We start from the raw sequence: 15,255 nt of genomic DNA, 5'->3' as shown, positions 1-15,255 counted from the left end.
ACGGGGGGCCGGGCGCGCCCGCCGCCCCCCCCCCTTCTTCCAGAGAAGCGAGACCACTTTGTACCAAAGAGATTTATTTGCATGTAAATAATCGCGGGGTTGGGGGTTTTTTTTGCAGTATTTCCAAAAAAGTTTAAAGTTCGCTCTATGTCCAAAAAGAATGCAAAAGGAGGGGGGGTTATTTACCAAAAAAAGCAAATTTCCAGACAGGTATTTACATCACCACCATTTCGGAAAGAACCATTTTCTTTTAATCTCCATGTGCACTTCCCCACCTGAGATTAAAAGGTTTGGCTTTTATTTTCTTTACACCTTTTTATCTTTCCAATACTGAAAGATGTAAAAGAATTGTCGAGCAGAAGCAAAAATATTTTAAAAATAAAAACATTTTGTCAAGAGACCGAGCATTTTACAGGTCAAAACGCCTTGCGTAGTCACGTAACTCAACTATCATCACGGCGACAGAAACGTCGAGCGGCCGGTGCCCAGCTCCAATCTCCCCCCCCCCCCCCGATTTATATCACACGACAGGGATGGGGACAGGGCACCAAAATGGGGCGAAAAGCGTTAAAACTGGTGTCGGGGAGGCCGGGAGGAGGCTTTGTTCCCTCTGTTCCTGCAGGCGAGGGTGATGCCCATCTTCCGCAGGAGAAATTTAGGATGTTGGGACTTTGGTCTTGGGCGAGCGGGGAAGGAAACGCGTGCGGCTCGTTCCTTTAGAACGCGTTTTTGTGTTCATTACAAAGCTGCGCGGTATTTCCTTCCCACTTCTACTGTGTTTTACCCCTGGTGAAACGTGACTCCGGTTAACGAGTCCAGCAAACGGCCCCCCGTTAAATCCCCAGCCCCAGAATGACGATTTGAGAAGTGCGCTGCCAGTTAAAAGAAGGAAGAAAAATTTTAAAAAAAGGCAGCAAAAAGCAAAAGGAAAGCCCCAGGGGCTGCAGCCACAGAACCAGATTGCAGAAACGAGGCCGTTTTCCACCCGCGCGCGCACGCACGCCAGCTGTGCTGTCGCCGTTAATGGAAGTATTCGTAGTGGATAAATTAAGCCCGGCTCTAAAGTGTTCGCGGGACCGGGATGCGGGCGGCTTAACAGTCCGTCGCTTTACGAAGGCAGCATCGGGGGCCTCGGGGGAAGCTCTGTGCGTCAGGCTTACAGCTGGAGACGGTCGAGTCCCTTCTCCATTCGGATTTGCTCCAATGCACGCCAGAATTCCACCACCGTCACCGAAGCCACAGTGGCCACGCGTGGGCAGAGCTGCCCAAATCCACGGGCGTTACCCCAATTCCCAAGTCCCTTTGGGCTCGGCCTCGTACAATTGAAACAAGAGGTCGCGTGCAAAGGAGCAGCGCGAGGCATTCAGGGGCGGAGAGAAATAAATAGCTAAAACGAAAGGGAAGTCAAACGTAAGACAGCAATCCTTCATCACCGTGACCTGGAATAAAATCCCGATATCCATCGGAACAGAGCGCCCGGTTCTGCAGAGCAGCTCGTGTCAGAGGAAGTTCCTCAGCACCGCACTGAACCAGGCACTGAATGAAGAAACGCCACAAAAATAAATTAAAAAATGTTTTTGTTTTTTTTAACTCTTCCAACCACCCTTTTTAAAAAGAATAAAACCCAACCCTAAAACATACCCTAAAATAATTAGTTTAAAACTTCCTAAAACCAAAAGCAACTTCATTCTGAATGGGAACAAGGGCGGAGGAACTCAGGCTCTCCCAGAATAGCCAAGGTTTCTGTTTGCACTAGTTTGGGGGCTGCTCCCATGCTTCCCCGCACACACTCGGCTTCACATCCATTAACTCGAATGGGGTAATACTTATAAATTAAGTGTAAGTGTCCGCAGGATGAAGGCCACAGTCGGGAACCCGGCTTGCCGAACGAGCTGCTGGCACTCACACTTTCTCTTCAGGCTTTGGAGATCCTTGGAAATACTTTTTTCCTTTTAGGTTTTTTTTTCCTCGCCGAACACACCCTGTAAAAATCAGCGTGGCAGCTTTGCAATGAGTCCTCCCTTCCTTTCCATCTCTAGCACCCGCAGGTCCTGCGTACAAGCTCATCTTTTAAAGACGCTAAGAAAATTAATTGCCAATTAAAGCAACATCCATGAGATCATCATCTTCTTCCCCGATTAAAAACTCAGGGCTAGCCCGGGATGGCCGCTCGGCCGAAAGGATAGCACTGCTGGTCATGGAGAGAGACTGCTCAGCTGAAATCGGGGACTTGGACCAGCTCTCCGGCTTCATGCTGTGCGATTTCTTCTTGTCCCTGTCTTTATCTCGATCCCGATCTCTGTCCCGGTCTTTGTCTTTCACTTTTTTCTTCTCTTTTTTGTGCTTCTTGTGTTTTTCCGAGCTATATTCAGGTAAAGGCCTAATGCCATCGTCAGAGCTGGGGCTGTTCTGATAGGATTTCTCCGCTATGGAAGAGCCCGACTCACTCTCACTGTCTATGTTTTGGGGAGTGTATGCTGGTGACTTACTGTGGCTGGGAGAGCAGCGCTCGTGTTTTGGAGTAGATCCACTGATTAGAGGGGACCCGTAGCTTTTGGAAGAAGCCATCTGAGGCCGTAGGCTATCCCCACCTCCTTCCCCGGGCTTCTGCAAAGTTACTTTGGCTTTAATGCTAGGGGAACCACCATCGTGTTTACTGATGATAATTTTGGCCACTCCAGTGCTTCCAACGTTTTTGGAATCTGAAGTCTTCTTGGAAGAGTCAACAGATCCTCCAGAAACAGAGACTTTAGACTTCTCTTTGTCACTCTTCTCACGTTTGCCCTGGAACTCGCCTCCAGACATATTGTGTTTGGAGGACATAGTATGGCTTGAGGAATTGGAACTTGGCCCCATTTGTCCATCCATCGGGTCATCTCCACCAGGCCCGCTAGTGACAACCCCGTGTTTAAGTTTGTCTATGACTGCAGTCAGAGATGGCTTCTTGTTTCTGCTTGGAGACTTGCCTTTGGAACTTCCATGCTGGTTTTGAGATGAAGACATGGAAGACCCACTGGATGAAAAGGAAGATGAAGATGCCGTCGAAGAATTCGATGAAGGAGGCGGTTTCTGCGACATAGACCCAGAGGATCCCATTCCTGAAGACGATTTCATACTTGAGCTTGATCCGGTCCCAGACATATGGGAGCCTCCGGAACCTGAACTGATAGGCGACTTTGCTTTAGATGATGGGGGAGTACCTGGGACAGGTTTCATGGGAGAAGCAAGCTTGTCGGAACCTCCCGAGGGTCTAGAATGAGATGGAGAGATGTTTGGTTTACTCATGGAAGGGTTCATAAGTGACGATGGCTTTCCTTGAGGTTTCATCTTGGTGCTTCCAGAACCGCTGCTGAGGCCATGTTTGGTGATGGGGGAGGATCCGGGCTTTCCCACCGACTGAGCTGAGCTTTTGGATTGACCTGAACTTGAGCCACCCTGGCTCGAGTAGAGGCTGCTGCTCATCTTTGAGCCAGAAGATCCTTCTGATTTGCTGCTTTTCATTTTGCCTGAGGTTGAAGAGGAGGAAGAAGAGGAGGAGGAGGAAGAATGGCTATGATGGCTTTTGCTGCTGGAGGAGGTGACAGAGCCACTACTCGTATACTGGCCATGTGAAGACGGTTTGCCAACAGTCACTGTTCCTTTTGGGATCTGAATGGTTATTTTTGGAATAGGAGGAGTAGCTACACCGGGAGGAGTCTGAGATCTGCCTGAACTCCCAGGAGATTTGGACCCACCTGTGCTTGCTGGTGGCGTGAAAGGCCTGTTTGATGAACTGTGAGATGGAGATTTCCCATCTGTCTCCTGCTTTTTCCGCTTCGGAAGCTTCTCTTTACTTTTACCATCACTGGAGGGCGTCCGGCTGCGCTTCCCTGGCTTCCCGTCTACCCCGGGACCTGCCATGTTACTTCCAGAACCATTGCCTTCCTTTACCCGTTTCTGAGACTTTTCTTTTCCCAAATCCCCTGTATTCAGTAAAGGGCTCTGACCTCCACTGTGATGCTCCATGATGTCAGAGGACCCCAGAGCTTTGCTTGCAGCTGCAATAATACTAAAATCTACCGTATCGGACTGATTGCCCCCCTTAAATTTGCTTTCCCCCCCATCAGCCCCCAAGACCTGCACCCCCAAAGTAGTTAGAGCCTGGGATGCATAGCCCTTGAAGTCATCAGTGTCTCCACTCTGACTACTCTCGTCAAAGTACTCCTCCCCGAAGCCACTTTGACTCTGGCTGTTCAGCAAGTCAGGATTGAAATCTACTCCATCTGGAAAAAAATGGTTTGAAGAATCGCTGTTGGGGCTCACAGCAGCGTCTGCTATCAGGTCTGCCGGGTCCGTGTACGGGTTCTCACTATTGTTTGTCTGAAAAACGTCTGGGTCAAAGAGGGCACTTTGTGAATGTCCTGAACTAGAAGAGTCTCGGACTGGAGTACCAATGGGTGGACAGTCCTCATTAGTGGCGGGTAGCTTGGAAGCCTCCTCTGCTATATCCGAAAGGATATCAGTAACATCGGCTCCAATGCTGTCCGAACTAGAAAGTCGAACCATTCTCTGAATACTGGGCTGCGAGTGAGGTATCGGCTGTGGGTATGTAGTAGGAGGAGTGCTGCACTGGCTGGGGGCTGGAGTGATATGAGGGGTGTCCAGGGTATCCGCAGTCATGTTGACATCAAAAATGGGATTCTGGGAGTCAACATCCATTGAAAAGAGCTCCCTCTGAAAATCATCCTCAGTCTGATGCTTGGGCTTGTCGGCCGGCATGCGGGATTTTTTTTTCTTTTGCTTATTCCCCCCAGGGCCCATTTCCATTCTGGGGGAGCCAGAGGAAGAATTCTGCCTTTCAAGAGGACTGCTCCCATATAGAGTGGAGAAATCCTGAGGGGCATTCTCTTTAAGAAGGTTCATGAGCATGGGGTGGTTCTTGGTGTTGCTGGCTGGTGAGGATACTGGTGGTGGTGTGTGATGGGGAGGGGTCGGACTTGAGCCAATGGTAGACCCCACATTCCCTGTGATCTGCAACAAACTAGTGAGAATAGGGTTCTGAGACACTTTGCTGAAGTCCTCCCCATGGCCCACCGAGTCATGCCTCTCTTTCATGCTTATGCTCATGTTAAACAAAGTAGTGATGGGCCCCCCAGGAAAAGTGTTTGTTGGGGTAGTGGTACCACTCATTGGGTTGCTGCCTGTGGTCATGCCATACCCTGGGCTGCTGGCTGGGGGAAGGTTTTTCTTCACCATATCTTCGACTGTCTCTGCAATGAGGGACAAGGCTGGTGTGTCTGCTTGAATTGTTTCTGCTTTTCTACGAATTGCTCTCATGGTGACAGGAATGGACATACATCTGCAAGACACAAGACAAAAGGATTAGCAGGCGGTTTGCAGCAATGTGCACTGAAGATGTTTTTAACAGCTTCATCAGACAGAAAGGAAACAGCAAGGCTCTTCGGCACAAGCGAGCAACAGGCCCAGGCACTGTAAATGCCCTGCTGTTGTCCTTGTATTTACACTTATCCCATCACGCTTATCTAGCCACCAGACAACCGTGCCTTTATGCATTGCCTTGCAACACAAAGGGAGAATTAATCCATCAATTAACTCTAGTAACTAACAGCTGACAGATCATGATCTTGTAGTTAAAGCACAGGATGCAATCTGGGTCGGAACTTTGATTCTGCCAGAAAACACCTTTGTCCCAGCTTGGCAAACCTGATTTCCTGGAACCCTGCAAAAATCAATGCTAATGCCACATTCTACTCATAATGTTCTGAAAGAAAAAAAATCACTGTTCTCACTGAAGAGGTCTGTGTCCTGCACTGGCAACATTCTGCTCTGTTCTGACTGGTGGCTGGGGTGGAGAAACCTTGATAAAAGGCCTGTGTAAATGACAAACTGCAGGGGAGCTCTCCCATGTTTTACAAGAGTTAAAAAGCAACTACAGGAGAAGGCATAAATAGGCAGGCACCTGACATGCACCCGAAAATAAGTAGCTATGGTTCAGCATCTGGAATGGAATTTTCGATAGGGTTCCAAGCTTTCCTCTCTTCCAAACAACCACCACCAAAACTCACCCACAGACAGAACGGCTCCCAAAACGCTAGGATAAATATGAGCTAGGCAAAGAGTCCATTGATTTGGAGCGTACGGTGGGACACAAAATCCAGCTTACCTCTGAACAACTTTGGCAATGAAATCATCTGTACAGATAAGAGCATCAGACAACCCTTTGTACAGCTTACAGTTCACGTGAGTAGAGTCCTGCACATCCATTACCACTAAAAGAGAGAAGGCATTTGGAAGAGATCAAAATCCTGGTTACAGTGGAAGAAAACCCCACCATCCTTCCCGTAAACACACTCATCCTTTTACTGAGTCCACTTACCACACACCAAGGAGTCATTCACGGGATGCTGAAAGGATACACTAAAGCAGGAGTCAGAGAGAGGACAAACTTCAAACTGCAGGATCCCAGGAGAATCTGAAAGACATGGGAACTGTTAAGTGAGGGACCACAGGAGATGAACCACAGGCACCAGCTCAATACCCCCATACAGAAGAAGAAAAAAAAAAACCAAACCAAAAAACCACAAAGCAGCATAGGCCTCATCTCTTATTCCTACACCTGGGAAAATATCCCAGGGTTTCTTATTATCCACACATTATATTCCACTTGATGCGGTACCCACCTTCTTTTAACACTGTTCGCTTGACACAGCTGCCAATCAGTGTGTTGTACGCCACCTGATGTCTGATCAAATTGAGGATGAGAGGAACCCGCCCAGGGTGCTGGAAGGCGATTTTACTAATCAGAGTTCCTTGAAGGCTTCTTCCATCTGGGAGAGGAGCATCTTTGTTCAGAAAGTAACAGTGCTGCTGTCCTGGAAGAGCCTGACAAACAATTTCTGCTTTACTCCAACTACTGCTGGGTACAAGGCAGTAACAGACATCTGGGGAGGGAAGAGCAGGCCCCAGATCCAAGTGACACCAAGCCACCTTTCTGTCTCAAATGACAAACAGTGAAGACGCTTTCCCTCCAGTCTGAACAAGCAAACCACGATTTCAGCTCCTCAGAAGTAGTACTGCTGAGCAGTATTCACTGTCCCCACTAAAACAGTTTCGTAGGGTACAGCATCCCTTCTGAGGAAAAGAGAAATCCTCTGAAGTTAACAGGAGATCCGTCACTGACAAATTTAAGAACGAGGATTTCTCCCGAAGTGACGCGATTCATTCAGCCGCACATTACAGTCTGAATGAGAGGAAGGGACAGAACCTGGGAAGGCTCAGTCCCACATCTCTGCTGTTATTCCTGCAGCTGCACTTCAACAGCAATGGATTTTTCATTACCTAATTTTCCTAATTACTGTGCTCACGTCTGTATCCGAATTCTAATGCTTGGCTAGCATAGTTTCTGCCTATGAATAAATGCTGTACCCATTTCCTTTATCCTACTTGAAAGATATCCGAAACAGATGAAAAACCCCAACCTGCTCATCTATGAGCACAAGGCCCCGGTTGTAACAACACACTTACTGCGTAGAAGCGCATATTGTGATTTAAAGGTAGAGGATCAGCCTCCTTGGATAATTCAAACTGTGTGATCAACTCATACAAGGGTACAAACGTTGGTGGTGTGTCGAACAACGGAATACCTGAGGGAACAAGACGGCACAGAATGATAGCACCCAGGAGCCAGAGAGAGCAGCCCAGACAAGGCATAACCTGGAAAGCGATCCAGGTTTTACTGAAAACAGAGCAGAAAACCTTGAGCAAATTTTCTGGCACACATTAAAAATTAACAGCAGTTTTTATTAATAAAAACCTAGGGAGTGTCTGTCTGACAGATCTGCAACCCACCTGTGCAGGCCTGAAGTTTCTGAATGAAAGCTCTAGACACTGGAATGGGACGTGGGAATTTCAGGAAGAAACAAGCTGGTAAGTCCACACTGTTGGCACTGGTGATCGACGAGAAAGAGGGAGTTCTGAAACAGTGGGTTAACACAAGATCTTATTAGATGCAGGGCATGACTCTGCCTTCTGCTATCAGCACCAGACATCCAGTTTACTGTTTGCTCGAATACGAGCAGATCTTTCTACCTTCTTAAAAATTCAGACACTCCTCAAAAACACGTCCTGTGCCTGAAATATGTATTTCTTGGCTTAAAGACAACATGCAAGTGCTTTATATAAAGCTGCGACATCATGCAGTCATCTCCCCACTCTGATTTCAACAGAGGACTGAATGTTGAATTTGCATCTAAACAAGGTGGCTGAGAAAGGCCTGGCAGCCGCGTCCTTTGCTTACCCTTTGCTGTCAACTGGATGAGAGCCCATAATCAGTGGTGCAATTGGAAGTTTGTACATAGCCATGGTTCCCTCAACCGTTACCGACACGTTCATACCCAAAGACCGAGGAACTGCAAAAGGAGGCAAGAAAAAAAAACTAGCAACGTAAGCTGAAGAAAAACCAAAGCCAACAATGCAAGCTTTATGAATTAAGTATCACTACGGTGGAAATGTCTTACTTCCTCCACAAGGCAGAGTTTTCAGCATTCACCTTTATCACTAAATGGACTACAGCCAAACTAGTTAGGCTACATAATGCTCTAGTTTTCTCTTGCAAGGTAAACCAGTTGCATAACTCTTAAAATAGATTCCAAATACATTTGCAAGTTTGTAGCGTGCTCTTTACAAGGCAAAACAAATAATGATTTTGGACAATTTCACCCCCTCCTTTCCCGAGACCAGCCTCAATTTTAATTGGTGCTTGGTTTTGTCATTTTAGACAGATGTCCATGTAGATGTATAAAAAATAATCTTCCAGTAAGACGGCACAGAAACAAGTATTCCCATAATAAAATAAATCCCATGTTAACGATGAAATTCTCCCTAAGGAAAAAATCTCTGTCTGCAGACTGTCAGCCCATCACCCTTAGTAGCAGTCCAGGTCAAACTCCAGAATAGCCACAAGGTTCAATATGATGTTCAACTGAGCCAGCATTTACACACGGGCTTATTAAACCCGTGTCCCCTGTAAGTCAACCTCTGATTTTCCTGTATTATGGGCTGACCGCAGAGGGGACCCAGACTGTTGGAATTCTGCTTTCTTCTCTCCTTCAAGCAGTAGTAGCCCACACTAGCTTCTAAAGCTGACCTTACCGTTGTTCTCATGCAAAATAACAGGGGCTCCAGTGCCATCTTCAAATAAATCATAGGGCGAGACATAATACTTGAGATTCATCAGGAGACCTGTGGGAAAGGAGCTTTTCAACAGGCATCCTGACGACACAAGTTAACCCGATCGTTATTATCCCCGGTAACCACACAATATTTGCACTGTAAGGTAGCACACGCTGTGCAGAGCTGTTCGCTGCTGTTAAAGACACAGAGATGGCCATCTGCCGCAAAATCACCGCGTGTGGCTTTGTAAAGAAAAGCTGGCTTTCAGGATCATGTGGGACTTACAAATACTCAACCACCCCGTCCCTCTTTTAGTTTGATTAGCATTTTCCATTACTGCCATCGGTTAATGTGAAACTAATGTCCACAGAGGGGACCCTGAACTAATTAATTTTTATTCTTTTCTGGTTTAAGTGTTAATCAAAGATACCTCCACTCCGGGGGGTGAGATAGCCAACACTGCCATGAAGAATCTTGTCGAGGGGATTTGCATTGGTGGCTTGCCTGCAAGAGAGGCAATCACATGTCTGTAACGAGCCAGAGTCATACCTGAAGCGAAAATTCATGTGCTGATGGCAGTCTAAGATTCTAGCTCAATATACACACTTCTCGGTCACACAGAGGTAGCGATCTTACACTTCACACTGTTATAGGCAAAACAAAAGCTACTTTACTCTTGGATGGTTCATTCACCGAATCTACAGCAGTGAAATGGTCAAGTGTTTCTCAATTTTTTACTGTGAAACACATGACTCCTAACCCATCTAGTTATAAACTTTTTTTTTTTTCCTTTTAGAATGTCTTGCAATTGAATTCCGCAGTTAAAAAGGAATTGCTCAGAAAGCTCTGAGCATTTTTTCCCTATGTACATATCATCCCCCACTACCACAGGCCTTCTACAGCCTCAGCATTGTCCTTCTTAGCAACATCGTCGGACCATACAGGCGCTGATGGGGCACTTCCTGGGTCTGCAGTACTTGGCATGATCAGAATCAGCCAACATGATGCAGCGTTATTAAGAAAAAACAAACGGACAACAAAAACCAACAAGCCATATAGATGTCCTTACCAATACATCCCTGCCATTTTTGAGAGATCCAACTCTAAGGACTGCAGAGCCAAGTACATTTTAGTTTTAAGTTTGCTGGAAAAAAAACCCAAAACAAAACAATGTAAGAAAAATTGAAAGGAACTGTGTAATAAAATCCAACTTGCAGAACTGCTGGCTGACAAGCTGCAGTTCTTGCCATCAGATCGAGCATTCACAAAGTATAATTTCTCATTCTGCATTCCCACTTCACTTTAAATCCTCCCTACGCATTGTGTCCACATGCAGGCCACAGTGATGAAGTCAGTAGGATCACACAAAATGAAAATTTAAGCACAAAACTAAAAGCTTGTAGATTTGTTTGATTTTATGTATGTGGTTATAAATAAATATAATTGACTTACTTGTCTCCTGGCAACTTATACAGGTTCACAAGCCCCCTTAGATGCTTAGAAAATTCATCAAAATTTTTCTCTCTGAAAGGAAGAGGGGGAGGAAAAGTAACATGTATTCAAACTCGAAGCAGATAAGGTTTTGCTTTAAAAAGTTCTATTAATACAGACACTAAGTCACTTAAGAAAAGACTTTTGCTACATGAAAGCTACAAAATGTGTATTTTAAATGATCCAGCTTTAATGATTCTGATCAATATTGTGCTGTGGCTTCCAAGGTACCACGCACAGCAGTCAGAATCAGAAGTATCTGAACAAAAGCCAGAAAATCCCCTGGAGAAGCAGAGAGACTTTGCGGGGAAGGAACAGTTATGAAACATTTTGCAGTTCCAGACATAAAATAGCATCAGGTCAATACTGCAAAGAGAAGCCTGTCAGAAAACGCTACAAACGACTCTCGTTGCTCACCTCAGATGTTGCACCAGTTCTGGACAACTCTGAAAAGGAAAGAACATACAACAATATCAATGTCAAATGCAGCAATTTCAGTCTTTGTGCAGCGCAGCAACGGTAAAATATTAGGACAGTAAAATTTCTGAGCATTGGCTTTTCATGAGAAGCAACACAAAGCTCACAACTGCACATTGCTCTGGTTCTCGTTCTGCTCATCAACCCCCTCTGGGAAAAATTCAAGCAATCCTATTTCCTCTTAAATGACTGATTTGAAATAAACTTTTAAAACTGCAAAGCCTTAAGTTGAAAACCTATGCTCTTGTATAGAGATATTAAAAATGGTCTGTTTTCAGAAGAGTGGCTAAGCCAATGTAAACAGCAAGCTCAAACTCTCATACATGTGCAGAAGGGAAGGAAAGCCACTTTCCTTCAGCATTCCGCGTTTTAGCATTTTCCATTCACAGATCTAGGTTTTATAAGATTAACTTCCCTATCCTTCCCCCAGAATTAAAATTCTCAGAAACACAGCAATAACTTCCTCAAATAACGTTGCCAGCTATAGAATCCCCCAGAGAAAAAGAGAGCCCATCGGTACGACGGTCCGCACACACGTGCATTACATCAGTCAGGTTAGCCCCCAAGAACAGACTACTCCATGGAGGCTTTTACCTTCCATTAGAAGAAGCAGCAAAGGTGTAACGCTAGGTCTAGCAGAACATTAAATCTAATCCATTTCCTCTGCTCAAACAAAAGGCAGCCAAAACGGCAGCTCCGAAACCACAAAGGTATTACCCTCCTCTTTGTCGGGAATACATACCACAGGGTTTTCTCCATGGTGAGCCACCTTGACATCACACAGCAGCCCTGTTGGATCTAACTGGACCTCCACATAGAACATGTCTGAAGTGATGTAACATTCAGTGCCGTTTGCACTAAGGTGAGATCCAAGGCTTACATACAAAACAGAACAAAAAATCGCCATGAGATGCACACAGAAAAACCCCAATCAAACCAGCAGCGAGATTACAATGTGTACAGATAAACAGGAAAAGCTCAGGCCTTAAAATAAAGGAGAAGACCTACCCATTTTGCCTAGCGATAGACTCTAAGCGATCTGTCATGGCCGGCAGAGAAGATACTAGATGGAGAGAAGAAAAAACAAGGCTTAGTGAACCCCAGGAATCAGCATTAAACCCAATCTCAACTAGCTACTCCCTCCCGCATCTGCTCACACCTTCACATGTGCAACTATATCTACTATCTGTACTCAAAATACAGGTGGAACAATTTGCATAGAGAAAACCAAATGTTCTCAGAACTGCAAAGAGAGAAGGGATTTTCTTCCGCAGGCGGAATTCAAGTAGGGGCTTTTACAAGAAAACTAACACGGGCAATCTCGACTGGTACTGACTGGCACGAGGTAAGTGAGCTTATGCAAACGTGAACAGACATGCACTTGGAACGCAGCGAAACGCGTTAGCAACAAGCCTTGCTGGCTTTACGATTTGGACTTCCACAGCGTATCACCGTTAAGCACTTTGTAAAGTGCACGCACAGAATGTACCAACCTTTTAACGCCTTCTGCAAAGTCTCCAAACAGCTCACCAGATGTTGGTGCCCCCCAGAGTTCATCACAACTCGCTTTTCCTTAGTCAGAAAAAAAGAAGAAAAACGTCCTTTTTGTGTATCACTCAGCAAGAGGGAATTATTGCAACTTTTGATCAGTCAAGTGAGGTTTATTTAGGTAATTAAAAGCAGATTAGATTTCATTCCAAAATTACATCCTCATTTTGATTGCTGTAGGAGAACAGTATCCATTTCTGGAAGCAGGTAACAAAGGCAGGGCTGGAATTGATTTATTTTCTTTTAAGCAACTCGCTCATGGGGAAGAACAGACTGTAGCAACTTTTTAATCGGTATAAGCTAAGGGTTATATAAAAGACAACAGAAAAATAATGAGACAGGCAAACTTTTAACACCACAATATATGCAGAAGCCTTTGATGTAGCTCTCCCTCGCCTCCCGCTCCTCCTTCCCCCCACCCAGAGACCAGTATTTCAAATCCATGTTTGACGAAGCCAACACCGAGTTTTGAATATTACTGAACGTGGGAGCAAATTGCTTTATACAAAACACAACACCCTGAAAGACCAAGCGGCAGACTGGTTTGGGCTTCCCAGCACTGCCTGAAAGCACAAGTTTGACCCTTTTTCCTGGCACTGCACTGACTGCTGCCCCATGTCAATTAGGCTGTAGAGGGGGGAGGCTGTAATTAGGGAAGGCAAAAGCCCATCAGACAGAAAGGGGACAGACATCACTCCCTCCCCTGCACACTGCGGGGTGTGAGAACTGGCACGCCTCAACCATGCTGGCCCAGGAGGAAGTCAAGGCTTGAACAAAATGGAAAGGGCTTTGAAGAGATCTAACAAACCAACAACAAAATTATTACTAAAGAAACGTCAGAAGCCCTCCCGCTCAGATCCCGACAATTCTCACCATGACTTGACGGACTAACTTCATCGTTTCTGTCCAAGGTCTGTTTTGGTTGTACTTTGCGTGGAGCCTTTCTAAGAGGGTACTCATCTTATTCAGCTTCTCCGTTTCTGTAAGACAGGGGAATATTCAGAAAAGGGAATGAGACAGTATTTGCAGTTTAACAAATAAAAGAGTTTGGCAGTTGTAATGAAAATATTTTCCACCTTGAAGCTAAACATGATTTCAAAAAACTTATTTAGTGCTGATTCTGTGACCTAGACCTTAAGGTTAAGTAAATCTTAAGAATACGTCACAAGCTATCAAAACCTAAAGGACCATAAAATGCCTACGGGCCTGTTAGGAAAAGCCCAGCTCCTGTTCTGCACGGACTGTACAAGAAGTTGGAAGAGAGAACAGTAAAGATCTTCACGGACCCTTCCATCGCCAAAAACCTCAACCAAATCGGTCCGATTGCCAGTTGCCACAAATTCTCTGATCAGACGCACTCCTTCCTCAGGCTAGCTTGAAACCTGAGGGCTGGCGTCTCCTCGGTGCTGTTTGGGAGCCAGGGCACGGCTCTGTACACTGTGAGATAATGAAGCAGCGGAAGACTGGAGGGGTCACGGATCTCCACCAACCTGAAACCTACTCAGCCTGTACAAAACACCTCTCATACCCTACAAATTCCCATCTACTACCTGAGGTTTTACAAGCTCATTTCTGTATGTTTTAGAAAGTTCCACTGTTATGAATAATATCTCCCTGATGAGAGAAAAGGAGGGACACAGGATCAGTGACGAAGCAAAAAAACAAGCGTTGGACAATTTAGCTAAAAAGTTTCCAAGATGAAATGGTTCACTTTTTCCTTGTTATCTAGTCGGACACACACACAAAGACAACGCAGGTTTCAAAATAATTTTGTCCTTTTTTTTTTTTTGCTAAAAGGCAGCTTTTTCTACAGTTGCATTTGTCAAAAAATCCCAGCGGGCAGCACTGCCAAAACAAACCTTGTCACTGGCACTAGCGGGTCCACGGCAAACAGACATCTATGACACTTTAACTGCTGCAGCACACAACCCCGTAAACCCTCACCCGCAGAATTTCAAGGGTTTGTTTTCATTCTTGCTGCATGGACTGTTCGCAGGCCTAGCGCTGACCCTATCAACTCCAAGCACAAGAAAGAAAGAAACGTTTGCTCAACACTTCATACCTCTCAGCTAGGGCAGAATCACAGAATGGTTGGGGTTGGAAGGGACCTCTGGAAGTCACCAGGTCCAAGCCCCCTGCCCAAGCAGGGCCACCTACAGCAGGCATCCGGGGCCACACCCGGAGAGTTTCTGAATCTCCCCAAGGATGGGGACGCCACCGCCTCTCTGAGCACCCTGTGCCAGCACTCGGGCACCCTCAGAGTGAAAAAGTGTTTCCTGATGCTGAGGTGGAGCCTTTCAGTTTGTGCCCAGGGCCTCTGGTTCACCCCCAAAAAGGAGCCGGGCTCCCTCTGCCCCGCACTCCCCCGCCGGGTGGTTCTGTGCATGGATAAGACGCCGTTAAGCCCAGGGACGGGAGGGTTCTACCAGATCCCGGGCAAAGTTAGAGCCTCCCCAGAATATTCGCCTTTATTTTCTTCAAAAATGGAACCACCCCGCAGCCGGCACGGAGACCCAGAGGCCCGGGCGGGGGAGCGAGTCTCGGCGCCGCAGACGGCCCTGCACGGTG

The 15,255-nt window shown here is 46.1% G+C and overlaps 1 protein-coding gene across 2 annotated transcripts; it reads right to left on the bottom strand.

Moving 5' to 3' along the window:
• Positions 1–179: 179 nt before the first annotated feature.
• MED1 (mediator complex subunit 1) lies at positions 180–14,807 on the bottom strand. Of its 2 annotated transcripts, XM_035890675.1 has the most exons (18): positions 14,750–14,807; positions 13,561–13,667; positions 12,633–12,711; positions 12,148–12,202; positions 11,882–12,014; positions 11,080–11,108; positions 10,624–10,695; positions 10,241–10,315; positions 9,602–9,675; positions 9,151–9,240; positions 8,297–8,408; positions 7,849–7,973; positions 7,525–7,643; positions 6,681–6,882; positions 6,377–6,472; positions 6,164–6,269; positions 5,198–5,338; positions 180–5,020 (listed from the first exon to the last, which is right to left on the bottom strand). In XM_035890675.1, exons 2-18 carry the CDS (start codon positions 13,645–13,647, stop codon positions 2,089–2,091), a joined length of 4,527 nt encoding a protein of 1,508 aa, XP_035746568.1. In that variant the 5' UTR covers positions 13,648–13,667; positions 14,750–14,807; the 3' UTR covers positions 180–2,088. The 2 variants fall into 2 exon arrangements, with proteins under 2 accessions (XP_035746568.1, XP_009633415.1); XM_009635120.2 differs by having other exon boundaries at positions 180–5,338.
• Between the last annotated feature and the right edge of the window lie 448 nt (positions 14,808–15,255).

This window comes from Egretta garzetta, unplaced genomic scaffold (assembly GCF_000687185.1).
Source record: "Egretta garzetta isolate BGI_Z169 unplaced genomic scaffold, ASM68718v1 scaffold993, whole genome shotgun sequence".
Taxonomy (NCBI): Eukaryota; Metazoa; Chordata; class Aves; order Pelecaniformes; family Ardeidae; genus Egretta; species Egretta garzetta.
This window is presented reverse-complemented; position numbering and strand designations above follow the sequence as displayed.